The sequence below is a fragment of the Puma concolor genome, chromosome E2 (assembly GCF_028749965.1).
Source record: "Puma concolor isolate L17-30 chromosome E2, mPumCon1.1.hap2, whole genome shotgun sequence".
NCBI lineage: Eukaryota > Metazoa > Chordata > Mammalia > Carnivora > Felidae > Puma > Puma concolor.
In genome coordinates, this window is record NC_141681.1 from 13522951 (window position 1) to 13544611 (window position 21661).

General features: G+C 51.0%; 2 protein-coding genes across 10 annotated transcripts in view; one reads left to right on the forward strand and one right to left on the reverse strand.

Moving 5' to 3' along the window:
- Positions 1 to 1563: 1563 nt before the first annotated feature.
- On the forward strand, positions 1564 to 18744 carry LOC147573383 (pyruvate dehydrogenase phosphatase regulatory subunit, mitochondrial-like). 7 transcript variants are annotated; one of them, XR_015244699.1, is made up of 7 exons: positions 1564 to 1704; positions 7758 to 8051; positions 9209 to 9342; positions 10872 to 11064; positions 13229 to 13309; positions 13744 to 13985; positions 18580 to 18744. XR_015244699.1 is itself a non-coding variant. In XM_086688911.1 (5 exons), exons 2-4 carry the CDS (start codon positions 7828 to 7830, stop codon positions 11060 to 11062), a joined length of 549 nt encoding a protein of 182 aa, XP_086545037.1. In that variant the 5' UTR covers positions 1564 to 1704; positions 7758 to 7827; the 3' UTR covers positions 11063 to 11064; positions 13229 to 18744. The 7 variants fall into 7 exon arrangements, 3 of the variants coding, with proteins under 3 accessions (XP_086545037.1, XP_086545038.1, XP_086545039.1); XR_015244701.1 differs by lacking the exon at positions 1564 to 1704 and adding exons at positions 2365 to 2687; positions 3193 to 3456 and having other exon boundaries at positions 13744 to 18744; XR_015244698.1 differs by having other exon boundaries at positions 13744 to 18744.
- The window catches only part of PDPR (pyruvate dehydrogenase phosphatase regulatory subunit), a 37537-nt gene continuing 27743 nt past the window's right edge, over positions 11868 to 21661 (reverse strand). For all 3 annotated transcript variants that reach the window (XM_086688910.1, XM_086688908.1, XM_086688909.1), the window contains 2 exons: positions 17932 to 18114; positions 11868 to 16348 (listed from right to left, as the gene is read on the reverse strand). In XM_086688910.1, the coding sequence (XP_086545036.1) occupies positions 15944 to 16348; positions 17932 to 18114 (588 nt within the window). In that variant the 3' untranslated portion in view covers positions 11868 to 15943. The remainder of the gene's footprint in view (positions 16349 to 17931; positions 18115 to 21661) is intronic.

Here is a 21661-nt window from a genome sequence, read left to right on the forward strand (position 1 = left end):
GGTGGTGCAGAGTCTGCTTGGGATCCTCTCTCTCTCTCCTTCTCTCTCTGCCCCTCTCCCCTGCTTGTTCTCTCTCCCTCTCTCAAAATAAATAAACATCAAAAAAACAGTGATGGTTGAGGTAAGCAGGGAGAAATGCGTACAGCGTGTTCACTACTTAACTGCACGTAAACGGAATGGAATTTACAACACCATCACTTCATTTCACCCACCGTTTCGTACAGACAACTAGGTTTCTCCCCAGTTCACAAGCCTGAAAATGGCATAGGTGAAACTACTCATCAGGAAAACTTGTGAAGTTTTTCTCCGCAAACTGCCACATCTGGGACGTCCTCAAGAATACAACCTCAGATGGGTTGGTCTATTTCCTCTCCCTTTTGGGTAGTCAGGTGACACCAAGCTCTAAGCCATTAGCTAAAATACTGAAGAATTTCTCTGCACAGAAGCGCAGAATGTCTTCAACTTTTATGCGTCAGACCAGCAAGAGGCGGAGTTTCCATCCTCAGGCAGCCAGAACCCGGTGCAATGTAGCGTGTGAGTTAACTGGCGAGTCAGTGGGTAGACAGTTGTGCAGGTTGTGGGCCGGCCTGGTGCCACCGGGGTCCCTGAGCTTTCCTGCCACCCCCTAAAATGGCAGCAGCCCTCCGGTTCTTGTGCACTGCGGAATCCCATCATCAGAGGCCATAAGGAAACAAGACTGGCTCGTGTGGCAAGACGGGCTTCAATCCCAAGACCGGGAAGTGGAGAGTGTGGCCCACCGTGCAGTGGCGGCCGTGCCCTCAGAACGCTCCCCATTCAAAGAAATACTGATTGGACCATGCGCCAAGCGCTGCTGCAAGTGCTGCCGTGCCTAAGATTGAGGTTCTGTCGACAGGGTCCCGGGCCTGCAACTGGTGGCAAAGGCAGTCAGCGAACACATACTTTAGATAGTGATGAGTTCCACGAGGGAAAGAAAACAGGGCCAAGCGATAGGAAGGGAGGACTGGACGGGAGGCTTCTCAGAAGATGGAGTGAATGACTCTGCTTCCTCGGGCCCAGGCAAGCCAGGAAGGTGCAGAGTGAGATCCCGCCCAGAGCTCAGGGTGGCTAAACCCGCCTCCGAGGTCGGGCCAGGCCCGCAGACCGGATTTCAGACGCTCTGCTAGAGCCTGGCCCAGGAAGAAGAGCCGAGCGCCTTCCAGAGACAAGGGACCGTCGGTCCACGCCGCCCTTTTGCGCCAGGGACTAGAGTGGCTTTGAGCCGCGGACCCGCTCGGGGACAGAAGCGGCAGGGCGCCTGGAGGGCAGAGCGAAGCCCCGCGCTCCCGACACGCCGGCAAGGCCGGCGACCCACCGCAGACATCCCCGCTCCACTTGCACACTTCAGAAAGCAGCCTGGACCACTGGGGCGGGGGCCGAGCTCCCGGGGCGGGGCCTCGCGAGACCCAAACAAGCCCCACGTGGCAGGGGCGGGGCCGCCGCGGGGACGTCACGGCGCGCGCGTGCGCGTGTGCCGGCACGCGCGGGCGTACCCTTGCCGGGGGCCGTAAAGCGCGGAAGGTCGCGGTCTCTCCCGCTTCCCCGGAACTTTTTACTCCCTCCGCCCCGCCCCCTTCCCATTCCCAGTGCCGCGTTTCTGGCGGCGGGACCCCCGGCAACTGTTGTGGCTGCTGTCCCGCTGCCGCCGGGGTGCTGCTGACGGCGGAGCTCGCGGCGGCCCGTGAGGTAAGGAGACGGCGGCGGGGCGGCTCTGGCCTCCCCTCCGCGCGGGTCTCAGCCGCCCCCCTTTTCGCTTTGGTCTTCCTCGGGAGTGGTCGCGGCCGCCCCTCGTTTCCTGTCGCTCCTGGCGGGTCGCTGGGGACTCCGGCGGCCCGGGGCGGGAGTGGGTCTGCCTCGTCTTTCTCAGTCGGTCTGCGGCTGTGCGGCGTCCGGCCGAAGGGGTCCGGGGTCCGGGGTCCGGGCCTTGGGGCCCCGTGCACGGCTGCCCCCGGGCCTGCGCTCCTCAGCCCGATGTCCAGAGCGGCCGGGGTGCCCTCGCTTCGGGCTCCCCGCCTTGGGCTTGCACAGCGCCTGGCGCGGGTTTGGCTGGTCTCGCCCACCCTTCTCCCTCTGCAGGTGCAGTCGTTTTCCCGCCTGGAGACGTGCGGTCCGCCTCTGCTTCGCTAACTTGTACGCCTGCTGCAGAGTGCGGCAAGCCGAGTTACCGGGAAAAGTGTAGGCCAGGGTGGTGAACTGTCTTCGTGATGTTTGGTCACTCGGGACCCCTGTGAAGGACATTCACATTAGATTCGGGAATCTCTGTAAGCCTGACCTCCGGGCACGCGGGGGGGGGGGGGAGGGGGGAAAAGGGAGGAGGGGTGCCGGTGCCGGGCCACGGGGCACACTTTTCCAGTGCTAGGGATATGTATTAATTTCTTAAACTTGCCTGATCACCTGGTGGCACGTTTTGACAGATACACCCCCGGGACCAGCAGGATCAGACTCTCCAGAGAAAGAGCCTGGGGTAGTGTTGGGGTTTTTGTCTGTCTGTTTGAAAGAAATGTCCCAGGTGGCCCTTCTGCTGAGGCAAGAGTGGGAAGTGTGTCGGTCGAGCTCCACTCACTAGGCTTCCTTGTGACCAGCGGCCCATTTGTACACACGCTGGGACCATACAGGGGAACAACCCAGAGGGACTTGGAGCTGTCCCTTGCTCTTCTTGTCGTAAGCAGGTGTGAGCATAACCAGTCCCAATATTGAGGTTGCCTTAGCGATTCTTCTTAGAGGGAGAGAATATTATAGGGCCATCTTAGTTTTTTGTTTTTTGTTTTTAAATATAACTTATTTTAAACGCGGCTACACCTTTTATTTCTTTGTCTTTGACATCTTCAGATTCTTCTCTACCGGCCTGGGTGGCTCAGTTGGCTGAGTGTCTTGGATTTGGCTCAAATCACAATCCCAGGGTCATGGGATGAGCCCCAGATCGGGCTTCATGCTCAGCGTGGAGCCTGCTTAAGATACTCTCTCTCCCTCTGTGGCCCCTCCCCGGCTCCTGCTGGCTCCCTTTCTCTCTCTGAAAAACAAAAAAACCCGCAAACAATTTTAAAAAAGTACTCTATGTGATTTAGATATGCCCTGAAATCTTGGAGCCTAGCCTCAAGATCTCAGAGTCCTCACTGAATTTTTGCCATCTCGTTTATTGTATATTCTCATTCGTCCGTTGATTGTATTTCCTAGGTGCCTACCCTGAATGCCGGCAGAATCACGTTGAAGTGGTAACTGGTCTCAGCTCCCAGAGAGCTCCATTGTAAGAGGAGACTAAAAACTAGCACTTACTGAGTGCTTCTCGGGTGCCAGTTACCATGCTTTTCCTGTATTGTCTGTGTTCCTGTAGTCTTTGTGGCAACCCGGCGAGGCAGGTGTTCATAGCTCACCTTGTGGATGAGGAGCCTGGAGCACAGAGATGGAATGACTTGCTCAAAGCCATAGAGCTGATGAGAGGTGGGGGAGATTTTCAGACCCATACCTGTCTGCCCCCAAAGCCTGCATTTGCAGCGGGGTCGTTGTGCCGTTTCCCTGATTGGCAAACAGGCTGTGACAGTGTGGGAGGCTCTGTGCTGGAGAAGTGCAGGGTGTTGTGGGAGAACACAGAAGAGTCACCTGAGGCGGTATTGGGGGAGAGGGGGGTCTGATAAGCTGTGAAACAGGGTGAGAGCTGAGGGGATTATCCATGTTGGGGGGGCAGGGCGGCAGGAACTATGCCGTGTGGTTCGAAGGAACAGTGTGCCCAGGTCCTGGGGGTTTCAGAGAGACTCAGTGCCTGTCCTGTTGGAGGAAGTATACGTATGTCCGTCTGGCTGGAGAGGAGAGAAAGAGACCGGAGGTCAGGAATGAGCCTGATGATGAAGGATCTTGCACACTTCCTGTTCAGGAGAATGCTGTTTTCCTCAGGGCATCAGAAAGCCATTGCAGAGTTTTGAGGAGGGGTGTGAACAAGAGTTTCATTTGAGAAGCCTCCCTCCACGCCCCTCCTCGGAAGGATTGAGGGGGGGTGGGGAGGATGGTGTGCGGAAGCCCTGTCGGGAAGCTTCTGCCTTCATCTGAGCGGGGATGGCGGTCTGTACTCAGGTAATGGCAGTGAGGAGGGGGAGAAGTCGATGGTCTGAGGGAAATGTCGCCTGTGGAATTGTTAGTCCATGACGGTTGGCCGCATAGAGGAGGTGAGAGAGAGGGAGGAACCCAGGGTGACACCTGGGATTCTTGTGTATGGTGTCACTGCGGGACACAGAAGGGGAGCAGATTTGGAGATTGAGGCAGGTGGGTTTCCCTTCTGGATGTGCTGGGTGTGACCCACGGGAACCCAAGTGGACATGGCCATTGTTCAGCTCGAGGTGCAGATGTAAAGCTCGGGGCTGTTGTGGGCTTAGGCGTCAGTCTTGGTACGCGTGAAATGACCCTGGAGGGTGGCGAACTGAGAGGAGAAGCTGGTCCCAGACACCCTGAGGGACAGCAACACAGAAGGATGGGCAGGGGAGAGAAGGCGGTGTAGATGTGACCGGGGTAGTCGGTGTCAAAATAAAACAGGGACAGAGTGCGTGCGTAGCGGGAGCGATCGGCGGTGTTCAGTGCTGTGGAGAGGGTGAGTGAGATGGGCCCGGTGTCCCCGGAAGGTGGCAACAGTGGCATTCTTGGTGAGAGCAGTATTCCGGCATGCGGGACGGGAGCTTAACCGCTTGGGTTCGGGACGGTGGAAAGGGGGGAAAGTGACAGATACCATAGGAAGCCCTTCTTGTCAAGTGAAAAAGACAGGTTGTGACGTCATAGTAAATTTTGGTGTAACCGGCCGGCAGACTGTGCAATCACTGAGGTGTAACAAAAAGGACTTTAAGACAGGTGGTGGCACACAGGTGGGTGTCAGGGGAGCACGTGCTGCAAGATAAATAAGTCTGGGGAAATTTCATCAGCCCTGGAATTGAGTATTTTGCATGATGGGAGATCTTAATTTCCTTCTACGTTTGTGTTGTTTACAAAGACCACAATTTTTATAATTCAGAATTTGTAAAATTAAAAATCACCATTGGAAGACTGGTATGGAGCCTTTCTTGTATTTCTTAAGTCAGTTGGGAGGGACTTGAGCGTATTAAAATGCTGAGGATTGGAGGAAACACTGAAGGTACGTGGAAGGGGACAGTTGATGGAGCGGAGTCAAGGGAAGGAAGGAGAGAGAGGGATCCAGGGCACGTGGGGAGGGATCAACTTTTGACCCTACGAGGTTGAAGGAAGAGGTGGTCGTAGATGCAGGTGGAGTTTCAGGAGTTGAGGAGACAGGTTTTGTGTTTGGAAGGAAGGAAGGAGGTGGGGTCCCAGGTTGGGAGAGGAGCAGTGTCGTGGGTTCAGAACCTGAATGTAGACAGACATCTGCCTGTGGCTGAACACGCAGTGGCCCGGGGCTAGCTACGGGGTGCCTGCTAGTGTGAGCCATGAGGGAACAGGGTCTTTTCAAGCATGACCAAGTGGTAATGGTTCTGAAGGGAGAAGGGTGCCCGCCTCCCCCCCTCCTGATGGCAAGGTCAGTGGGACGGGCTGGCCACGTGGCAGTGGCGTTTCCCTCAGTAGAGCTGTGTCTCTGTTGAAGCAGAGGTGGAGAGAAGCTAGGTGAAGGGCTGGGTGTTCCAGTTTGGAAAGGATGTTCTGGAGGACACGGTGGAGAGGTTTGGAGGGGGAGGACAGCAGAGAGAGAGAGAGAGAGAGAGAGAGAGAGAGAGAGAGAGAGAAATCGGTCATATGGAGATGAGATTGTGGGAAGTCTGGCTGTGGAGAAGCTTCTGTCTTGAGACGGTTTGGCGGGGACCAAGGAGGTGAGGCCTGGAGATCACCACAAGGTGGCCAAAGTAATCAGCCCTGGTTGGATGGGATTTCCTTGGGACGCAGTGGAGGCCTGCTCGGTCTCAGTTCTGAGATCCTGTCTGATGGATGGGCACCCACACCTTGGCCTTGGACGACCTGGGCCGTCGGGGGCCCTCCGTGGGTCCCGGGCTGGTAGCGGCGTGCTGGTGGGCGCACGGGCTGCCAGGGCTCTCCTCTGAAGTGTCGCCGTCTCCCCACACTCGGAGACCGTGCCTTCGCCCACAGGGCTGTCTGCAGTTTCTTAAAAATTGAACAGTCCTCTTATGCCCTTAGAGTAATTCTCCCTGGTGGCCTGAACCTGTCCGCTCCCTAATCTACCTCATGGTGTTAGTCATCTCAGAGGGACATGCGCTTGGTCGCAGCCTGTGACTCCCGTGGTTCGTCATAAGCCCGCCATGACCGGTCCTCCCCTGCTTTCAGGAAGGGGCCGTGGGACCTGGCGTCTCCAGTCTGTGGCCTGTGCAGACGCGGGGCACACCGTCCCTCACTGCGGCTTTGGGTTCGTTCTCTCTCTCTCTCTCTCTCTCTCTCTGTCTCTCTGTCTCTCTGTCTCCCTCCCTCCCTCCCTTCCTCCCTTCCTTTCCAGGACCTCATTCTTTGTCACCGCCTCTCCTTCCTCCCCCACCTCTTTCCCTCTTCCTGGCCCTTCTCGCCAGCCCTGAAACAGTCTCCGTGGCTCCCACCTTTATAGACAAATAGCCTTGCTCCACCCCCATTCTCTCCTCCTGTCTGGGGTTTCTGCTCCCTTCCGGGCAGCACGTGAAGAAGCTGTGCACACTCCCTCATCTCCTTGCTCTTGAGCTTGCTCTAGGCCGTACTTCGTCCCTGGCACTCCCCTGGGAATGTCCTCTTTGAGGACACCAAGGACCTCTGTGTCGTCAAGTCCCGGCAGGCACCTGGCCGTCTTGCTCCATCCCTGGCCACCCTCTGTAGTGAACCATCTCCTCTCTCGGCTTCTGTGACACCTCTGCCCGGTTCCCTTTCCGCCGCTCAGCCGTTTGGACGCTCTGTGAGTCTGCCCCGGCGCGCAGTCCCCCGTCCAGTACTTTCTTTCTCTTGCCAAGCTGTGCCTGCTGGGGAGCCTCAGAGTTGTTCCTCAGACTGCCGGGTCTCCGGATACCCCGTGTCTTCCCCAGGCTTCAGGCCTGGTTATCTAGCTGCTTGGCACTTCCACGTGGATGCCTGCTAGGTGTCTCGCCCTTGACACCTCGGTATGCGCGCACGCGCCCTCACCGCCTCCCTCTCCCTCTCCTTCCCGCCTCCCTCCGCATCCCTAGTCCTTCACACCTTAGGAAGTGGCACCCGTCGCTTAACCTGGAAACTTTGCCATCGTCCGTCTTTCTCCCGCTCCCCATCTTAACATCCGGTTTGTTGGCAAGTTAAGTACTGTCATTTCACCATCCACAACAATCCAGTCATGGCTCTGACTCCACCGCCACCATCCTTGTGTGAGCCACCGTGCCCTCCCTCTTGGACTCCTGCGGTAGCTTCCTAGCCCTGCCTTTCCTCCAGTCCAGTCCCCACTGTGGAGCCAGGCTGATCTTAGGAAAAGCGTATCAGATCATTTCATTCCCTGCTTTAGTATTTTCCTTTGCACTTGGAGTAAAATCCCAGCTGCTCGTGAGGCATCCAAGCGCTTGTGTCATTGCTTTCTGCCTGCCTCTCCGGCCTCGTCTCTGGTCGACTGTGCCTTGCCGTCGAGCTGTGGGCACGCTGGCCTCCCTTCTGTGCTCGGACTCCTTCAGGTGTGCCTCCCCTCAGGGCCTTTGCATGTGCTTGTGCCTCTGTCTGGATGAGGCATGATGATTGTCATTCTCTGTTGCCTCCTTTTCTTTTGTCACTAATCCGGCGCACTGAGTACAGTGGAATGAAATCTGTTTGCTTTCTCTGTCTAGTTTGAATTGGGGAGAATCTCCTCTTTGGCCGAGTGGGAGCACATCTCCGAGCTGCTGACTGACAGACGTGATGTTTTCCCGGTTGCTGTCGGTGGCCCGGAGACAAAGGACCGGCCGAGGATGGCAGAACTGGTCGTCGGGGAGAAGCGGTGCGCCAGCTGCCGAGGCGCATTCTGTCGCCCTGCCTGCCCAGGCACAGGTGGTCATCTGTGGCGGTGGAATCATGGGCACATCCGTGGCCTATCACCTCTCCAAGATGGGCTGGAAGGATATTGTCCTTTTGGAGCAGGGCAGGTAAGGACCAGACGGGACCCGGCTTGGGGCCATGTTGCACCAACTGCGTGGGCTTCCCTCACCCCCTCTGCTCCCGGTAACCTGTCCCGGCAGTGGCTAACCTGTCGCTAAGTAGCATGAGAACAGTCACGGAAAGGCGAAATCTCCTGTCCATGGTTTCACGATGTGCAATACCCGTGTTTTTGGGCTCTGAGAGAGGTGGCAGATGCCGCGAAGCCGAGTATCCGAAGAGGGTGCGTTTTATTTCAGGGTCCAGGCACATCTTACCATCTTGTTCTCTGGGTAGGGGCGGTCAAATGGCAACATAGACCCCGTGGCTCTGGAGCTCCCTCTATGGGCGGAAATGAAATTGGCTGCATCCTGTCTTCTTTCTGTTCCTTTTTTTCCCCCCACTGAATTAACTTATTTTAGAGCCGTGCTAGATTTACAGAACAAATGCAAAGGTTGTACCGAGTTCCCGTGTGCCTCACGCCTGTGTGCACCTGGGACTGACACCTTAGGTTGGGGTTACCGTTAAATATGATGAATCAGTATGGAAACCTTATTACTGACTAAGGTTCGTACTTGGTACAAGTTGTCTCACTTTCCCTTACAGTCCTTTTTTGTTCTATTGCCTACCAGAAGTTGAATGACGTTTAACAAGTCTGTTGTAATTCTCTCCGAATAGGCAATGCATTTACACGATTCAGAATTAAAAACTGTAAAAGAGTGTGCAGGGAAAGTCTGCTTCTCATCCCTGACTTCTAGCTGAAGTTTCCCTCGCTGGAGGCAAATTAAGTTCCTAGTGTGTCGTTCCAGACACCCCCCGTGTATATGAGCAAACGTGTTGGTCAGCGTGTACGTGTGTACGTGGGTCTTCACTTGCTATTTTTTTCTCTTTTTTTGTACAAGTTAGTAGCATATTAAGTAGTGCTCCTCCCATGCTGTTTTCAGTAGGATTCCCATATTGTTGCAGAAGAGCATTCTCGTGCCTTTTTTACGGCTGCGCGGCGTCCCGTCGTGTAGGTGAACGCCAACATTTGAAATCCCTCTCCTGTCGGGATATTTAGGTTTCCATCTTTTGATATTACGGTCGGTGCCAGTAATGAGGGTCTTAGAACTAGCTGCATTCACAGATATGCGAGTCTACCTAAGAGCATTTTGGATCCATCCCGCAGGCTGGCCGCTGGCTCTACGAGGTTCTGTGCCGGCATCCTGAGCACCGCCAGGCACTTGACCATCGAGCAGAAGATGGCAGACTATTCCAACAAACTCTACCAGCAGTTAGAGCAAGAAACAGGGATCCAAACAGGTAAGCAGGTACTCTGCCATTTACCGGTCTGCCTGTGGCCCGGACTCTTTCACTCAGTACCATACGCGGTCCGACACCAAGCCTGCCCGGGGATTTTAGTTGAGGCTTGAGTTTCAGTCCGAGCTCTGCACTCGTCCTGGTCTTACCTCGGGCAAGTGTGTGAGCGTGTTGAGCTGTCTCCCGTTTCCTTATCTATCGAGGGGATTCGGTCATTATCTCGGATCCTATCCAGATGCCAGAATGCCTATGATGTGAAAGTTTTCCTGTGCCATTTCCTATTTCACTCTCTGAAGTATATATTAGGTGGCCACATCTGGCTCCTGAAGGAGGAAGAGAAGGAAGTGCTTAAGTTTTGGTGCTTGACAGTGAAATCATAGTCTGAGCCACTGAATTTCACCAGTTGCGCTTAAGGATATTTGTGACTGTAAAGCTTAAGCGTATGTTACCCCTTGTGTGCGTCACCAAGGGAAAAGATCCCGGGGAATCGTGAGCCGAATACGACCGGAGCAAGTAGGACGGGGAGACCAAGCTATGGGGCGGTTCCATATGATAACAAGTGGGAAGCAGGTCTGTCAGCTTGTCGCGAGGTGATGGACTAGCCAGAAGCCCAGGGTTGAGCCTGTGTCGTAGCTGGTGCAACCGTTTGGTGGCCGCGGGAATTGTCCTAAGCGAGTAGCTGGGCCTAGTCGCTCGTGTAGCTCAGGGCTGCTCTCCAGAACACCTGCGTGATTCAAATCACAGGGAAGTCAAGACCCCTCCTGACAAGGACGGTAGCTCGATCTGTGTGCCAGCTGAGGTGGCTCTGCCATGTGGTCACGGGGTACGCACGGCCTGTGGCTCACTTTGCCGGCCAACTGGAAATTATGTGGCGTATGACACAGTTTTCACTGGGGAAGGTGAGATTATAATCATTAGAGATTCTGACGACAGACTACGGTTTTATAGCTTTCCCTTTCATATAATTCGCACTCTGGTGAAGTGTGACCTTGTTTGTCAATTCTGGGTTAAGATGAGCGTCCTGTAACAGGATTGGGTAGATGTGGCAGTGGAGAAGGGGAGATGCCAGGAGAGGAGCTACAGGCAGGCAGGAAGAGGCTGTACGTGCTTGGGCACGTGAGCAGGGTTCCCCGGCCGGCCCTGCGCTGGCCCAGTGCTGAGAGCGGGCGCCTCACCCGCCTCACCCTGGTCCCTGCCCGGTAGATGAGCCCGACCCCCATGGTGTCCTCGCTCTCGGCCAGGCTTGCTTTTGAGAGGCGAGGACTCGCGAGTGAAGATGGTAAATGTGCTTGGTGCCTGCCGCTGCACCGTCTCTGGCTTCTGTTAGGGAAGATGCGGGATACGTGCAGGACAGGCGGGAAGAGTCCCTCTGGGTTGGATTTAACTTGATGGCAACCGGTACTTGCATCGGGTATCTCCCAGGGATCAAGTCAGCAGAGGGTCCGTGTAATGGGCCCAGCGCCAGAACTGCTGACTTCCGGTCCACCGGTTCAGTTCCTCGTGCTTTGCCGGGCCTTGTTTTTATGGCTCAGAGCCCCTGCTGAGTTCCCTCCTGCGTCTGATGCCAGAACTGGAGACTCTGGAGATTGTGAAGTTGGTCAACTGCCCCGAGACCTTCACCCCAGACATGAGGTGCATCATGGGCGAGTCTCCTGCAGTGCAGGGCTACTATGTCCTAGTGGGAGTGAACTCTGCTGGCCTGTCGTTTGGAGGAGGGGCTTGAAGGTAAGTCTTTTTGCTTAGATTCTGCTTGCTGGGCTCTGCTCTGCTTCCTAGAGTTGCTCGTTACTAATATGGTGTGGAATGTGTGTATAATCCGGTGTATTGATAGTAAGGGGGAGATACACATCATTTGAGGGTTGTCCCCTTTAAGGAATCATTGTGGGATATTCTAGCAATGTCACTGTGCACAGGGTTTCAGGAACCCTTATTTCAGAATTACCACAGAGCCTGTGGGATGTACTTTTGTATTTAATGTTGACCATTCGATGATCTGGAAATTTAGCAAGTGGTTTTGGAAGACAGATTCATGCGATTATCATAGACATGTTTGCCTATCTCAATTCACAGATTGTAGCTGCTCAACAATAGGTCAGTAAACAAAGACCAGTGACTGTATTTTTAGATTATAGGGAAAGATCATGGGTGCTCCTCTCCATTTTCTTCTCTTCCTACTGTGTGTGCAAGAATATATAGAGAGCCCATTTTTCCATGCCAGCGTGGGCTTTCACATGGATAGGGGATATGTCAAGTGCCAGGTTCCTTACTGTGCAATCAACCGTAAGGCAGGATGGGCGGTCAGATCCAGTGACTGAGACCATAACTTCAGATAATTGGGGACTTTGTCTACACCTGCCAGCCCTACACAAAGGGTAACATAATGCTTATGTCTTACCTTGGTTTCCACATTCTTTTTTTTTTTTTTTTTACGCTTTGGTATAAATGGTTTTATGGGGAGTGCTTACCCCTTGTGATGGCAAATACATCAAGTTGCTAGAGATGAAGAACATTTCACAAGTTGCTATGACCAGAGTTACTAAAATGTCTCTTTATTCATTTACAAACTTAATAACATGAAGAGAACATCTTAATTGGAATCTGGCTTGAAAGAAATACAGGGCATGATGTTAATACCGCATTCATAGAGGCAGAAGTGCTCAGTCACCCTGGGTACCTAAAGTCACCAGGGCTCCTGAGAAAGATCCCATGCCCTAAAGTGCCTCACATGTCCTCAGCAGCACCTGTCACTGCACACTAAGGGGCTGAGCAAACTGCATATTTACAGATGTAAAGGAGGAGTTACAGCACTGTACAATAATTACAATGGCATTTTCCTGTATCCTAAGAGTAGACCGGAGAGTGAAGTGTTAACTGTGCTGCTAGAAACCCCTTGATTGAAACAAGCTGTGGAAACTTTCTATCCCTGTTTGATATGGGGAAGGGAAGCTATGGGGGGGTGGCTGGGGAAACCCTCAGACTGAGCGAAGTTTCTTTTCATCCTTCCTGTCTACACCTACCATGGGACATTCTGGTGTAAGGCACGAGAACCGGGCTTGGAGAAAGGTGCTCCAAGCTCCAGTTCCGGGTGTGCAAAGGAAATCCTGGCATAGATCTTTTGAAACAGATACTAAAAATACCTTCCCCACCCCTTGTAATTTCTGTCCTTTAGAGACAGAAAACCAAGAAGGCAGAAGGTTGGCGAAGGATAAAAATAGGTACATCTAAATATGAGGAAGAAAGCCCATGAAGAAATGTGTAATTCTCCAAGGGATGCAGATTCTCTGCTCAGAAGTCAAGAATCATATTATACAATGACTAAACTCTGGTGTTTAATGGACAAAGAGAAGGCAAAGACATACAAAAATAGTTCTCTTGAAAAATAGTGCATCTGTAGTGATGAGGGAGTGTGAACCCAGGTCCTGTACGGATGATGGAGGAGCCTTACAACTCAGCACCTTAACATGGAGGCCAGGGTGGGGGTCGCGGGGAGAGGCACAGCCAGGAGACCCAGAGCTTGCTCCCAGACTCTGTCACCTACCCTATCATCCCCTCTGACAATTCTTGACTCGTGCAAATTTTCCCTTTTTCATGCTGATGAAAAGCTGCTCCTGGCAAGTTTGGGAGGGATGTGGGTTAAGGGTGGTGTGCAGAAAGGAAATGAAAACCATGGAAAGTTCTTCAGTACTAAGCACTAGTGACCAAACCCCTACCTCAGATGCTAAAGGGGACCCTTGCTGATGATACTGACCATGCAGCTGCAAAGATACAAAACACTGAACCTGGTCGCTAACCCTTGAAAGCAAAGCCAGTGCAGTTGTACCAGGACACAGCCTTCTGGGGTCAGAACCAGGACTACAGCTTATGGAAGATTCCCTTTTATCTCCCTTAGGTTGTCAGAGGATGGTGAAGACTCAGATGCCAGCACATGCGTTCATCAGGCAGAGGATAAGAAGAGCCAGAAATCAAGGTGGTGGGTTCTCCCTTCAGTGAAGCAAAACCGCTTTTAGAAAACTGTCATTCCTGCCACTTCCATGGTGGGGAGGCGGGGTTAACGTTTCAAATGCATTCAGAGGCAGGGTAAGGGAGAAAGGTGGAGTTACTTTCCACTTTTAGAACGGAAAGAGGTAAAACTGTTGGTGTGTTTAAGAAGGTAGAATCCAGGGACAGCATGTCTCCTGGTGAGAATCCCAAGTAGCTGGACTCTCCTCCTGCAGAAACGGGATAACTGAGGTTACTCACTGAGCTTAACGGTCTCTGGGCCCCTGTTCTGAACAGCATCACTTGTATTTGGGGGTACAGGGCCCCCCAGCCGGGCACAGGACATCAGGTAGGCTATCCAAGCAGGTAGATCTTGTCCCTTTTTGCTCTGTGTTCGTCTGAGGCTGGCACGCTTTCTGTTTCCAGATAAAACAAGATTGTCCAGTTGAATATGTGGACAAGACAGAAGAACACAGAGCCCCTCCCTCAAGAGACCATAAGAAGTGACGAAGGATCATTTCACAGAGAAAAAAGTACCAGCCATCTGAAACCCAAGTCCCGCCACGCATTCACAAAGCATCCAGATCCTTTGAATCTCTAGGGACAGAGGAGCAGACACACAAGGCAAACCCATGATGGGAACGACAGACTGCAGGATGTTCTGTCAGGTATGCTGAACTCAGGAACGAGTCACCCACTTCAGGGTTAGGACCAAAGAGAGACAAGTGCCAGATTCACATTGTTAACCAAGAAAGATTTCCAGGGTGAATCTTAAAGTGCCAAAAGCTGAGTGTGTCAGGGCACTCAATAAATACATCTTGCCTGAGTCTTAAAAGTGTGCCCCTATTTATGGACAAGATGCAATTTACACATAAATCTAGAACTTCTTTTAAATTCTTCAAAGACGAGAGTGGTACAGGGCAGGGGATACCTTTAGCTCTACAGTGCCTGTTTCCAGCTTTCTTGGTCAGTTGGGCCCCTGCTGCTAACACCTGTGTTGAGCAGGTGCCTGATTCCTGCTCTCCCCCATGTGTCACAGCTGCTGCGCCCTGTCCTACAAGGTGACACCTCTCCCCCAACTGCCCCCCTCCTTGCAGCAGCATCTCTCAGCCCATCACATAGTGAGGCCCTAACAGTTGTAACCACATACTCCCTTAATAAATCAACGAAGACCTCTTTTAAAAAGTGGACACTACAATCAGTAGTCAAGTAGGAACTGTCTGGCTAGGCAGAGGACAAGAAGTTTCTATAGAGAATCTATCAGATGAAGGGGGTAAACCAAGATCACAAACGCCAGAGCAGGCAGACACACGTGAGAGTTCTAAGCTGCTCACGGAGAACAAAAGGCCCTTCTATAATGGACTGACAGACTCGTCAGAGCTAACGCTTCCAAGATATCAAGACAACAGTTCACTGAAATCTGTGACAGCACTTTGCATATAAACTGCCCCCATTGGACTTTAAGTGCAAAGGGTGGACAAGTTTCTGACAGCCCAGCCTCACCTTTAGCAGACAGACACTGTGTAAGAGAGTGGAGGGCCCGGTCATTTTCTCTTCCAGAGCTACAGAGAGATGGCTGGATGAAGAGCAGACTCTCACAGGACCCTCCCCAGACTCCTGAGGGTCATCTCTGTGCAGATCTGTCTGTTCTGTGCCCGAGGAAGCAAAACTTGAGAGTCCAGTAGCTCTTGAACTCTGCACGGCCAGCATGGTTTAGTTCCTCCCCAGGACCACACACCCTCCCTGTTCCAAAGAGACAGCAGTGTTTGCCGAGTGGGCCTGCTGCAGAAGGGGCAGGTAAGGAGAGGGGACAAAGATGCACCTGGAGAAGAGGACAGTCAAGATGGGAAGAGTGAGCTTTGAGCAGCTGAAAGCAGCACTGTTCAGACAGCAGAAAACCACCTCTGTGCAGTACATTTTCCAAGAAGATCAATACAAAAGGCAACATGGTCTTTCCCTTTCAAACACTGGCTTGTTTACTCAGGCCCCCAGACCCTCTTCTAGAGATCAGCAAGACATGAAGGAAATGTTAGGAGGGTGGCCCTGATCCGCCAGTCTAGTAACTGGGTCAGTAGGGAGGCTGGGATGTCCCAGGCCGGCTGTTTGCTACAGACCAAAGAACATGCACGTGGTGCCGCTCGTGAATGAGGTAGATGGTCATCCTCTTGTAGAGGGATCGGTGCCAACCCCCAGCACGGGCTCTCGCAAGGGGCTGCCTCGGATCCACAGCAACCCGCCAAGATGAGCAGGTTATTCCGAGAAAAGTCAGCCTCACAGAGCTGGACTCTTGCCCTGCGGCCTGCATACCACCAGCTTCCCCTGCTTCTAGACACAGCCAGAGAAATCAGACCCCTGGCTCCCCACTTCCACGAGTGCAGTCTTTGCCTGTCCTGCCTGTCACACATGCTTTGTGTCACCATGAGGATCTGAGAGGGGTGGAGTGGGGGGCTGGAAGAACAGCCCAGAGGGAGTATTAGATGGTTAACTGCACTGAAAAAGGGAGGAGGGAAGGTGGAAGGAGAAGACAGGTTGCAAAGCAAAAGGTTTAAAGCAGGTGAAGCTTAAAATCCTTTCCGGGAGGTAAAAGGTGGGAAGCAGAGGGTTGGGACTGGAGGGGAGCCCGGCATTACTTTCCATGCAAGTCACTTAGCTCCACGTCATCCTTTCGGCGCTTGTGGGTAAAGAGGGAGGTGACAGGGTAGAGCTTGGCCTTGGCCTGGAACCGGTGTCCCGCGATGTCAATCTCATACTCTCCCCGGTTGATGAAATCTGCCGTCACAACCTGTTCTTCCCCAGTATCTTCGGAAAAATTGTGCACAAAGCCCAGGCAAACGTGGCGCTCCAGGGTGTAGCTGTAGGCGCTGCTGGTGGTCTTGCCTGCGTACTGCCCGTTGCGGTAAATGGGTTCTCCCCACCAGGGCCAGAGGTCCAGGTCGGTGTCGTGATCGTCCAGAATGAACATAGTGAGGCGTTTGTACACCCCGTTCTGTTTCTGCTGCAGCAGGGCATCCCGGCCAATGAAATCCATCCCCTAGGAGAGAACGGCAATGCTGAGAGCAGGCTGACGTGCTGATGCTGGGCGCAGAAGGGGCGGTGGGTAGGGTCCCCTGATGTACCTGCCATGGGGGCAGCACCCCCACTCCCCAGATTTGGGGAAAATGTAGGTTTTCCACCTTGTGAAAAACTGCATTCACAATATAGAAGACCTACTCAGAAAATTTCTGTAACACAGGTGTACATTTTTCTCCTTTGTAAACATAGATTTCAACCACAAGACCACACAGAAAAAAAATACTTAGGAAGAAAAATTCAAAAATACTTGCTATAATTGTTTTCAAAAAACCATGTTTTTAGATAATCTCAAGAGAAAGCCCACACATGTATGTATTTGAATGTGCAAGAAACATGACCAGGGTAAAAAAAAACTCTAACTGATTATGTACAGATAAAATAGGTGATTTGGGGGGCACATGGGTATCTCGGTTAAGTGTCCAGCTTCGGCCCAGGTCATGATCTCCTGGCTTGTTAAGTTCAAGCCCTGTGTCAGGCTTGCTACCCTCATCTCAGAGCCTGGAGCCTGTTTCAGATTCTGTCTCCCTCTCTGTCCCTCCCCTGGTCACACTCTTTCTATTAAAAATAAGCATTAAAAAAAAAACTTATAAAATAGATGATTTTTAATTTTCTTCAAATTTTTCCCTATTTTCCAAAATTTAGTATTCATTACTTTTATACCTGAGAGAAAAAGCGATCTGTAATTGCTCACAAAGACGACTAGAAATCTCCCGTACTGATAGGGGTATTTTGTACTGCTAAGGTATTTTGTTAGGTTTAACCTAAAAAACAAGGTGTGGGGCACCTGGGTGGCTCAGTTGGTTAAGAGTCTGACTTTAGCTCAGGTCATGATCTCCTGGCTCGTGAGTTCGAGCGCCACGTTGGTCTCTGTGCTGATAGCTCAGAGCCTGGAGCCTGCTTCAAATCCTGTGTCTCCCTCTCTCTCTCTACCCTTCCTCCGCTCATGCTTTCTCTCTCTCTCTCTCTCTCTCAAAAATAAACATCCAAAACAAAACGGTGCAGTAATACAGCAGGCGTGTGGTGCCCAGCCATCCAGGTTCAAGTGGGGAAAGCGTTCGCTTGTGTGTTTGCATACTGAAAGTTCTCGAAGCAGAGACAAGCTGCTGCAGCCAGTAGTGCAGTTTGCTGGGCTTCAGAGGTGGGAAAGAGACTTGTCACTAACATCCTCTTGACCTAGGACTTTGTAAAAAATGATGTTCCTATTTACTCTGGGGGAAAAAAAGTCTGTTGAATGGAAGATTGATTTTTACAAATGTCTGTGGCACGTTCTTGGAAAAACTTCCCTGAAAGTGCCAATCTAAAAGGGAGCCGAGTGGGGCACACGGCTGCCGCAGTTGGTGGAGCAACTCCAGCCTCAGGGTGGTCCGGTTCAAAGAGCAAGTCAGGTGCTCAAAACCAGTGTTCTCCACATACCATGTTTTCCTATCAGGCCGGACACACTTTTCATCCTGAGGACTCCTCACTGTCTTCGTCCACCAGAGGCCCTTCGCGGGCCTCCGCTTCAGCCCTTCCTTGCTAGGGCAGAATGTGCCGATACCGTACCTTGTCCAGTTTCACCCGAGATTCTCGTCCACATTCCAGGGGTGTGGTGAGGGTGTTTAAATCCTGACCCCAGAAAGCAAAGAACTTCTCGATTCGAAGACTACGAAGAGCATAATAGCCAGCATTCCGGATTCCGTATTTCTGCCCAACACTCATCACTTCGTTGTACACGTGGAGGGCATACTAGAGGGAGAAACGAGAGGTCAGCAGCCCGCACACCTTCAGAATTCAACACGGAGTGTGTCTGGCAGCACCCAATGGGGGACACCATGAACCTCAACAAGCGAGGAGGGTGTATGAAATTCTCAGGTCGTCTCATCCTCGAGCAACTGAAGCATCACTGCCCAGGAGTAATGAGCCAGGGTCACCCTAACCCGACTTACACTCCATGGAAGCAAGAACCATAGCTTTCCCTTCTCTGTGGAGCCTGGGACAGGGAGCCAAGCACACAGCAGTCCTCAAATGAGAATCCTACACACACTCTCCCCACCCCGTCAACGGCCAGGCCCACAAGTGCCTCTCAGTCCGCTCAGCCACTGCGGCTCTGCTCTCGCCCCAACTCCCCACCCCATCCTCACTCGTGCATTGCCCGTGCTGGGAAATGTGTGTCACACAGGACCCCATGGGCCATGTCTGTTTTTTCCACAGATGGCACATCTCAGAGACGACCCCCTCTCCCCGCGCTCAAGTGACTGAGCCAGGAAGGCGGCGCACCCTACCCGTGTCCCACAACGGCCAGCCTCTCATGTTATTCTTGGTTCTGGAAACTGTAAGTATCAGACACCCTAAATAAAGTTTCCTCAACTGAAGGCAGATACTCATACTGTGTGATGTTTAAACGTATTCTGTGACGTCTAAAGCCTAGTAACAGACTACATTATTAGCTTTAATAACTAAAAAGACAAAATGACAAGAGAAATTAATTAGAGAAACGTCTCATGATCGCATTTACATGTACAATCGCAAACAACATGACCCAAATCTGCAGAAAAAGAGGCTGGAGTTGTTGTTGGCAGAGGTGGGGAGAGGAAAGTGGGGACTGGCGGAAGGGAGGCAGAAGGTACAAACTTTCAGTTACCAGACAAATGAGAACTAGGTATGGAATACCTAACCTGATGTCCGCAGCAGACACTGCTGTGTGACAAGTAACACAAGTTGTTACAAGAGTAAATCCTAAGTGTCTTCATCCCAAGGAAAAAAGCTTTTTAACAATGTTTATTTTTGAGAGACCTAGCCGGGGTGGGGCAGACAGAATTCCAAGCAGGCTCCATGCTGTGGGCTCGAACTCACAAATTGAGATGGTAAGGTGAGCCGAAATCAAGACTCAGATGCTTAACCCACTGAGCCACCCTGTGCCCCACAAGGATCTAGGACACACGAATCTATGAGACATAAATGGTGCAAAATGAAACTTACCACGGCAGTCATGTCACAGGGCATGTCAATCCATCACTCTGTGCACCTTAAACTTGTACAGTGATATATGTCAGTTATATCTCAATAAAACTGGAAGGACGGAAAAGAAACTGGTTTCACTGGTGTTGCAGTTCTGTACCCTGGCTGGGTCTGCTGCCCTGCGTGTTGCTCTCCTGCAGCCAAAGAGGCATCTACTGAATGGCCACGGTGGTCAGGACAACTTGAAAAGAGTTGTGGAAAAACAGAACCTGTGCTATTGAATCCATACACTGTGTGGCCCCCGTGCAAGTGACACACCTGAATGAGCAACGGTGGAGGCAGGAGGCCCATGGGGATGGACAGGAAACGAGAATAATCAAAAGCCAGCATCTCTGTTGCACTCACTGCTTCAGTGTCTCCAATTGAATCGTTAAGAGGAAGGCCAGGGAATAAAGATTTGAAGCAGGTAACTAGTCTTGGATTAGATGAGAAAAGCAGGTCCCCATCATATATTCCTTTTCTAGCTGTTGGGGATTTAGTGTGAGCCAAACAAGAACCTGCCATCTGTTCCCATGTTTTGGGGATGTTTTTGTTTCCCCTCAAAGAGACAAGTACAGTTAACATGGGTTTGAACTATGTGTGTCTCACTTCGATGTGGAGTTTTCAGTAAGTACAGTACATGACTGTAAATGTATTTTCCATATGATTTTAATAACATTTTGTTTTCTCTAGCTCACTGTATTAGAAGAATATACAACACGTGTAGCACACAAAACGTGTATTAACAGTAAGGCTTGCAGTCGATGGTAGGCTATTAGCAGTTAAGGTTTTTGAGGAGTCAAAAGTTCTATGTGGAGCTTTGACTGAGTGGGTGGTCAGTGCCCCTGACCCCCATGTTATGCCAGGGGCAGCTGTATACCCTTCTTGAGGACAGGAGCCAGCTTGTAAAGAACCCAGGCAGGGCACAAACCACCTTGTGGACTCAATGAAAATCATAAAAACAAGAGCAGCCCAGGAAAATGAGAAGTAGAAACCAAGGCCTCAAGAAACAAACCTGCTGGAGCCACTCTTGATCGAGTTTAGTGAATTCATGACAAGGGCACCCAGGTGACATTTCAGAACCAGCCCCTACCTGTACAGGGACAGCAGATCAGCTACATTTGTAGCAACTCTTCTCAAATTGTGAATAATCCCTTCATCTTAGTGTTGTTACAGTTGTCTCGACAAGCATATGGAATTTCATGGGCTAGTAAATTTGTGCTTCAGTTAGTAACTATAAGAAAGCCTAACCCCGTAAAAGTAATACAACTAATATCAGGAACAAGAAAGATGCCTACAATCCCTACTCCTTGTCACAACTGGACAAGAGAAAGAAATTGTAGGAATTAAAACTTAAGAAAGAAGAAAAACCATTACTGTCTCTATGATAAAACTGAACCCTGAAAATTCCAGGTACTCAACTAAAAAACAACTATAGTAAGATAAATTAGTAAAGAAATATAGACTAGAAAAAATAGCTTTCAAAAATCATAATCACTTAAAAGACAATGGAACAAAGACACCCTTCCCACTCACAACTAGCGACAACAAAATATTATTCAAGTAAACTTAAAAAATGTGTAACATCTATATAAGGAAAACTTCAAAATACCTCTTCAGGTCACCAAAAAACTTGAGTAAAACTAAAAGGCATTCTTTGTAAGATTTAACATATTTCGTCAATTCTCCCTAATATATAAATGTAACATAATCCAAAAAATACCAGCAGCAGTATAATTATACTAGATAATTATAAAGTTTCCAAAGGGAAATAAGGAAACAGGAATAATTTTTTTCCAGAGTTTCCAAGCTATAAGGGACAATAAGCACTAGCAGGTATTAAAATATATAATAAAGACTCCATAATTAAAATAGCATAATCCTGGATCATGAACAGATAAACCAAGGGAACAGAATAAAGGTCCAGAAATAAACCTGAATACATACAAGAATTTAGTATCTGGTAAGGGTACAATGTGAAAGCAATTGGTCATCCATGTGGAAACATGTGTGATCCATAGCTCATCAAGTACAGCAACAGACACTGCAAAAGGATGGCGCATTTAAATATTTAAAAAAAAAACAGAGGGGCGCCTGTGTGGCTTAGTGAACCCACTAAGCATCCAACTTCGGCTCAGGTCATGATCTCACAGCTTATGAGTTTGAGCCCCTCATTGGGTTCTGTGCTGACATCTCAGAGCCTGGAGCCTGCTTTGGATTCTGTCTCCCTCTCTGTTCCTTCCCCGCTCGCACTCTTGTCTCTCTCTCTCAAAAGATTTAAAAAAATTAAAAACAA

Bases quoted from the DNA above. Each gene is read 5' to 3' on its own strand.
- LOC147573383 (XM_086688911.1), top strand. From the start codon at position 7,828: ATGTTTTCCCGGTTGCTGTCGGTGGCCCGGAGACAAAGGACCGGCCGA. The intron at 8,052-9,208 runs GTAAGGACCAGA...TCCATCCCGCAG, and splicing joins GTCCTTTTGGAGCAGGGCAG to GCTGGCCGCTGGCTCTACGA. The intron at 9,343-10,871 runs GTAAGCAGGTAC...TTTATGGCTCAG, and splicing joins AGAAACAGGGATCCAAACAG to AGCCCCTGCTGAGTTCCCTC.